Source organism: Chinchilla lanigera, unplaced genomic scaffold, assembly GCF_000276665.1.
Source record: "Chinchilla lanigera isolate Chin_1 unplaced genomic scaffold, ChiLan1.0 scaffold00159, whole genome shotgun sequence".
Taxonomy (NCBI): Eukaryota; Metazoa; Chordata; class Mammalia; order Rodentia; family Chinchillidae; genus Chinchilla; species Chinchilla lanigera.
This window is the reverse complement of record NW_004955560.1, coordinates 1,886,653-1,894,477: the sequence shown is the minus strand read 5'-3', so window position 1 is coordinate 1,894,477 and position 7,825 is coordinate 1,886,653. Positions and strand designations below refer to the sequence as shown.

General features: G+C 42.4%; 1 protein-coding gene across 1 annotated transcript in view; it reads left to right on the top strand.

Annotated features, from left to right (window-relative positions):
• Positions 1–7,353, top strand: part of LOC106147447 (kielin/chordin-like protein) — a 40,976-nt gene extending 33,623 nt beyond the window's left edge. The window contains exons 4-6 of the mRNA XM_013509068.1: positions 2,242–2,324; positions 6,023–6,113; positions 7,172–7,353. Of these exons, the coding sequence (XP_013364522.1) occupies positions 2,242–2,324; positions 6,023–6,113; positions 7,172–7,353 (356 nt within the window). The remainder of the gene's footprint in view (positions 1–2,241; positions 2,325–6,022; positions 6,114–7,171) is intronic.
• The last annotated feature ends 472 nt before the right edge of the window (positions 7,354–7,825 follow it).

Sequence of the window (7,825 nt, the reverse complement as noted above, 5' to 3'; positions counted from 1 at the left end):
CAACAGCCTTTTAAGTAACATCTAATAGTAAAACTTACCTTAGTACCCATAGAAAGCAGAAAGAATAGTCAGTTAACCCTGTAACTATAGTCTGAAAATCTACAAAGCAGAAGATATTTTAGGCGTATCAGTTAAACAAAAAACAAGTTAAATTGAAAGCCAAATTCATTAATTAGCTAAGACTTGTAACAATGTGGCTCTTGTAAATTTAGCAAATGGCATTTGTCTCAGGCAAAGTTACAGGAAGGAGTTTTTTTTCTTATCTTTGTTTGCTTAGTTGTAGAATGTCTGTTTGTTATTTTTGGTTGGTCCTTGTGACAGTTTTTTTGTAATCTCCTCCAATGGAGGTTTTATGTGTACTCTGAGAAAAGCTTTCCTATACATTTAAGAGGCAGTATTTATAGTCTAATTACTTTGGCTCATGCATGAGGTTATTTGGTCATCACAAGTGGGTGTTTTATTTTTCCTTGCATTGTTTTTGCTGTTCTTGAAATAAGTCTCAGGTATTCTATAACTTCTGGGTGGACAGAGTATCCAGTTAAAGTGGGCCATCCAAAAATAGAATAGGATGCATCTCCCTCTTTGCCAGAACCCATTATACCCAGGCACAGAATTTCCCAGCCTATTTGATCTAAACAAATAAATGAATTTACTTGTTTAGATCAAATTGGACTCTAGAGGCAGCAATGTATGGCTGTAATTTGATACTCTTGTAATAGTGAATTGCTGAGCTTAAACAAAGCAAGTACAGGTATTTTAGCCAGTTACCAGTACAGATTAAACATACAGATGGACAAACTTGTACAAAACATTTTTCTGATAGGTTTGTCCCATATTTTATTGGCTTGAATTTTGTTGCCTTTAGCTCCCTTTTCTTCTCTTCTTAATTTATTTTATTCTTTTATAAAACTTTGTTTTACCATCAGGTCTTTTTAAGAGACATTATAAATGTTGCTTACCTTTTTTCTCCTTAGATAAAGTATGATCCATATCATAGGCAAAGCAGAAAAATTGATACTAAAGGAGCAAATTGGGAAACAAATGAACTGTATCCACTCACTAAGCAGTTGAACAGCCAAGTGACCTGTAGGTGATCCCATGATAGTATGAAAGCAAAAGATAAAAGAAAAAGCATGTAAACAAACACTGCCCCCACTCATTTAGCAACTGGACAGTTAAAAGACGTCTGGACTGAATTAAACCTACCCTTGATCTCACTGGAGACTTGCTAGGGTATTCACTGGATATGTGTGTTGCCTTACCAGGATGAATAAGATATTGGATGTCTTTGTTCCTTTTCAGACTTTAGGAGGCTGGTCCTCTATGATGATTTGTAATTGCAGGTTTTGCCTCTCTGTTTTATACCTCACAGTGCTGCCTCCATGTTTCTTTGCCTCCTATGCGAGATTGTGCTCTACTCTGGGCACCACTTGTCACAATATGTGACTGGGCTCTGTACAAGATGAAGCATTTACTGGGAGACAAGGCTTAGTTCAATCCGAAAAGCCCAGTGTGGCTACTTATGCTCAGGAGGGAGAGCTTCAGGGACCCAGCAACAGCCTGAGACCTCTGTAGTAGTTTATTTATAACTCAAGGATATAAGAACAAAGAAATAGAAGAAAATACTTCTGTCAAGGGGTAGAGAAGAAGCAGAATGATTTGTTACATGACATATGCCCATCCAATCTAGGCAAGCCTACCAGAGGCTGTGGAAACACACTGACCGAAGCAAACACTTTCCCAAAGTAACCTCCTTGTATTTCTGCTGATTAATGTCCTGCAGATCAGGTCTAAACTTAGCTCATTCATTCCAGGAGTCCTGAACTGTTGTCCAGAAAGTCCCTTTCTCTTTCTCATTCATTTCAAACACTCTTTTGGCCAGGATCTCCCTACAAGTTCATCAATCTATAGTTTTTCTGCTGGAAAATATCGCCCATGAGGTGATAGCAAGGAGGTATTAATGCCAATAACAAGGCAATTGATTCAAAATACAAGGAGGTATTAATGCAAGTTGCATTAACTAATGCAACTTGCATTAATTCAATAACAAAGAATTCATACAAGTGAATGCCAAATAGATCCTTGAAAAGTTTAGCTGTGTTTTGGGGAGAACAACCAGTGGCGACCATGGATCCTGTGATCACTGGTCTTGGCTTGGAGGACATAACTTCATTTTCTGCAGATGTAAAGGAAACCATGTTTGTTACTGGCCTGTCTTCTTACTCTGTGTTTCACATCTAGGCTGCATGTATGAAGGAAACACCTACAACAGCTCCTTCGAGTGGCAGAGCCCAGCCAAGCCCTGTGTCCTGCACCAGTGCCAGGTAAAGTCCAGTAAAAGCAGCCCAGAGAGACTCTGCAGCAGCTGCTTTGAGCCAACTGAGAGTGAAATCTAAGCAGATAAACAAAAATGAGAAACAAATGCAACCTTGTAGTTTATTATGACATTATTGTGACATTCACCATAACAGGACAGGTACAGGATGGATATTGTGTAGGACTTGTTTCCAGAAACACAGCAGAGTGGTCTGCCATTGTAAACTGTGCCAGGAAAAACTCCAGGAAAATGCATATGTCTTTGGGGAAAATACCTGTCTTCCTGTGAAATCATCTTTGAGCAAAACATGAATTCCTGTTAGCAGAAAGAAGGTATTATTAGACAAGATGTGTTTTCCTTCTTTGATTTAGAAAGATTTTGAGCAGAAGCCAATCTGTAAACTGTGTTAAACTGAAGCAATTAGTACACTGTAACCTCAGTGATTTCAACCTGACAAATCTAAGAACCAGCAGTTCAGCATCTGAGGATCCCACTGTGCCTGATCCTCGTGGGTTCTGACAACAGCAGTGATCCCACACAGCTCTGATGCCTGCAGGCATAGGACACAACATGATGGACCAGGGGGCAATGAAGAACCCAAGATTCAAGCTCATTTTCTTATCTCTGTAGAAATAACCTGTTCAAAAGAATAACAGTCATTGAATTTTAACATTACTTAAAAATCCTTCTCTGTAGAGAAGGTGCCATTAAGTCAATTTATCCCAAATCCCATTTCATTATCCCAGCATCACATGTGCATTTAAAGGAGGTTGGAAGGTGGATATAATGGATATTTCTTTCCCATCTCATCTCAAGCACATTTATATTTAGTGTATTGAAATCTGTATTTTATGCAGTCAGGTTCTCATTAGACGCCTACAGTAGATCTTCAATTGTTCATTCAATTAATTATTCAGCTTATTTATGCAGTGAGTCTGTTATTTATGAAAATAAGCAGTATGTAAAATGACTATAAACAGTACATTCATTGAATAAATCAAAGTTTGTTGAATTTTTTACTCCAGATTATAAATTTCATCAGTCTCCTGGCACAAAGAAACAAGAACAATGACTTTTATTAAAAACATAGGTCCTTGAACTTTCCAAAATTTGTATCCCTGTATCTCTACCCTATGTATTTTTTTTTCTTTCAGTATTGGGGATTGAACACAGGGCCTCACACATCAGGCAAGCATTCAACCACCCTACCGCTGAGCTACATCAGCAGCCCTTTTTATTTTTTAATACAAGATCTTTCTAAATGTCCTACACTGGCCTCAAACTTGTGGTCCTCTTGAGTAGCTGGATTGTAGGTATGAACCACTGTGCCCAGCCTACCTTGGTTTCTCTTCAGCTCATATAAATTATTCTCCTTTTGCCCTGCCTCTTGGTCAGTGAAATTTCCACTGTTTAATGGAGGCAGCTGAGAATCATGGTTCCAGTATTTGGTAAACAAGAGAACCACATGCCCTTTGGGATCTGGGATCACATTCCTGTAAACAGCCAGAGGTCCTGAACATCCACAAGTTACTTGGACCAGGGTCACTTTTGCTGCCTTTGAATAAAGACGTTGCTTACATTTAATGGAAACTACCATGCAACAGGGAACATTATGTTGCCTGAAAAACACAGTAAGGTGTTGCATTGGTTAACACTGAGATTCCTGTTGCCTGTTATCTTTGGTCATGGGCACACAGATCAAATTATTATCTGAAAAGTCAGGAAACCAGAGCTGCAGAGCAGGCCCAGAAAGGGGGAGCCACCTGCCAAAGATGAACCTCACCCTTCCTTCTTCCTCTTGTGCTAAAACTTCCCCTGAGCCTTGCTAGCTGGTAAGGGGTTGTTTCCTTCAATAAGAAGAACAAACCTTGGTGAAGGTGTCACAGAAAGCTGTACTTTTGTGCGTTGGCACCTTCCCACACCCGCCTTCCTCTTTCCTTCTTTAGTAGGATGCAGGAAGTGACCATTCACTGGCATGTGCTGGGCAGGTCTCCTGTTCTTTCCAGGAATGGTGTGACTGCAGTCTCTCTCCAGCTCTTCTGAGGGCAGGAGGTCAGTAACAGGACACACTGTCAGGCAGGCAGTGAAAGCTGGGCTATGCTGCTCAAATAACTAGTTATGTAACATTTCTGTCATTTCTGTCACTCTCCGTAAAATGGGACTAGAGTGATCTCATTGGAGGTTGCAAGCAGTAAGCAAGACTCTTATTAAAAATGCTCCTGGGAACTGCCTGCCTATCATGGATTCAACCAGGAACCAAACAGGTGCCCGCAAGCCCAAAAATCTAGTCTCTTTCCACTTGCATTTAATTCCATGTTTTTATTTATTTTTATTTATTTTTTGAATTTATTTTAAAAATAAAAGAAGGGAAACATATTAACAAATGGACATCCATTTACAAAACAGCATAAGAACAATACAAACAATGCAGAGTTACAAAGTTAGGAAATTAACAATGGTTGTTGTATTACAATTCCATGTTTTTATATCCTCCAACAAAAGGAGTTCTGGTGGTGAAAACTTTATCTGTATTTTCCCACTTTTAATTTCCTGATGGATGAGGATAATCTGAAGATCACAGACAAGAAGTTCGTGCTGGGAACCAGATGAGCATCCATCTGGATTGGAAATACTGAAGGCAAACTGACCCCAGGTCTTAGCATTCTGCAGTTAGGTAGCTAAGAGGGGTCCTTTATTGATGCTGTCTGCTCCCGATATTTTAGATTTTTCCCCCAAATGTAGTCTAGGCCATGATAAATTCCCCTGGTGGTGGAGACCTCAGGTCCGGTGTGTAGATACTTAAGACATAGCTCTGTGGTAGGTTGGAATGGCACAGTAGCAGGCATAATGAAGGAATAGTGTCATTGTCAAATTTTCACCTCTGTTTTCAGCTTGTTGGGCCTGCCTTCCAAACAAAATGAAACACATCACACAAACAGAAATACGCATTCATTTACAAAGTGGGTAGAGAATATAGAGCCAACCCTTCAAAGACCAACACTGAAAAATAATTTTAGAATTGATTTGACATTGGAATGATAGTGGAGTTCCAAGATCAGTAACCTCTCTGTAGTTTGTAAATGACTCATTCAATTTCATGATTAAAACCTGAAGTCTGTGTTTGACATATTCAATATAAACTCAGAAATGGCTTTGTTGAATCTCTTCCTTCGATGCTGGAGAAATGGAGACTCAGGCTCTGACTGAGACCTTGTGATGTTTCTGAGACTGCAGAGCTGGTCTAGTTGTTTCTAGAAGGATGGTCAGAACTTATCTGACTCAGGGACCTCTGGATTCTACTCAGGTCTCTGTGCTCCAGAGCTAATGCTTTGAAGTATAGAACAGTGATAGAAAACTCAGCCAGCACTGAAAACATAAGACAACTGTGAATGAGCAGCTAGACTCTGCCAGCTACCAACAGATAGTAAGAAAGTCTTAAAAAAGAGATTTAAAAGGAAGAAAGCAGGGCCGAGGAGAGAGTGCAAGGCCAGGAATAAGGGGGGTGTTGGGGTTTGTCCTCAGAGGTCAAAAGCATCAGTAGAGGTGAATAAGGGGATCATACCTCATTTGTGCAGAGTCCTCCTGGGCCTGATGCCTACCCCACCGCATATTTTATGGGTTTGGGTTCTTGTGCTTGGTTACTTTCCTGAAGTTCAGCTCCTTGGCAGGCGTTCTGGCCCAGCTGACTGTATGTCTCTTTTGCAGGGAGGCGTTGTCACAGAGTCCCAGGTGCGCTGTGTCATTCACTGTAGAAACCCAATGGAGCACCCGGGAGCCTGCTGCCCCACCTGTCCAGGTAGCATCCTCAGGAAGTGGAAGGCTGGGAGGCCCTTTGCACAGGGCAAGACTTGAAATCTCTGTGTCCCTTGGAGATGTGCCATTTTCCTTCGCCTGCTGGATTTTCCTCACTGGGTCTCTGTGCACCTAACAGCATTAGAGGGCGCACCTTTTCCTCTGTGTGGGGTGCTGACCTGGCCTGAACCTTTCCTCTCCCTTTCCTGAGGGCATGGCAAGGGCGTCAGAGTGCTGTTGGTCTTGGCTATTGGCTTCTCTGGACCTGGAGGCCTTCTTTCCATTCCCAGGTCCACAGTGGCTTCTCTTTGCTTCCAGTCTTTTTACTGCTTCATATTGTGATGCCTTGGCCGGAGCTTGCCATGATGATGAGGCAACCAGATGTTTTCTGACAACTGAGAGCTGTGTCCCATGTGGATTTAGCTTCGGGTTTCGCTGCTGTTCTTTTCCGTGTGGTTCCACAAGTTGGGCCCACTGTCTTTTGTAGAGAGGCCTGGCCTAGTTGACAGCGAAGAGCTCTTTCTTTTCTAGTGTCCAAATCCTTCCTCCCAGTTTCCCTCAGGGGATTGCAGGGGCCTCCTGCAGCTCCTCTTGCCCTTTCCCACAAGCTTGGGATTTTGAGGTCAAACATTTTTCTGATCTCTTAAGTACTTGCTCATTGTCTAGGACACATGTTCTGTGCTTGGGGTTTTCTGTGAGTGCTGTTCCTCATTGGTAACAATATGGCCACTATTCTGCTTTGCAGGGTGACCCTGAGACCCTGCTGTTCTTTGAGCCTCCTGCAAAACGGTGAAGGTCCTGGGGGCTCCTCTGCAGACATGGGCACCTCCATGTGGTAGACTCGAGTCCTTTTCAGAATTCAGTCTTCTGTGGTCCTTGAATGACAAGGATGGACAGGTCCCCCCTCTTCTGACCTCCTTGTGTCCTGCAGTCTTATCCAGCTTCCTTTCACACTGGGATTTCTGTGCAGCTTGTGTTATTGATGAGCTCATATAAAAGCCAAAAGCTGGTTGAAATTACACTAATGCTTTCCATAATCCAGTTATTTTGTGTCTGTCACAGTTTGCCCAGTGACTTTCCCTTCTGATGCATTGAATGTTTTGCATCGGGTTACCACGTCCTTGAACGTCAGTGAGATCTTTGCCAAGTGCATGAGTTGCTCTCTTGGGCTGCCCCCTGGAATTTCCTGGGAACCTAAGTGCTGCATCTTGTACCCAGGAGGCAGCTCAGCCAACGTCCATTAGAATCTGGGTGGGGGAACCGAGCCTCTCTAGTGATTTTGATACACAGCCAAACTGGAGATTGATAACAGAGAAAACTCTATCATACAGATTTAAAGGTTATCATAGCTCTTAACTACAGATTCAGGTGTGTTGCAGAGACAGTTTCCTTATTGCTGCAGAATCCACTCAGAGCCCCCCATTCCCAGACAGGGGACCCTCGAGGAGCAGGAACAGCACCAAGGAGCCCTTAAAATCCAGCACCGCTCCATGTAGATAACATCCTCCCACTCAGGGGAGCCCTGTGTTCACGTTGCTTGTGAAACATGGTAGAAAACAGCAGTGTGATTTATCTGAGTGCTCCTGTGTGAGCACTTTTCTTTACTCTGTGCTTTGGTTGAATTCCCAGGAAGGAAAGGACCAAGCTCCACAATCACACACGTTATGGTCCTGAGTCCTCACCACTGTCCAGAGAGGGATGAGGCGTTGGTCACAG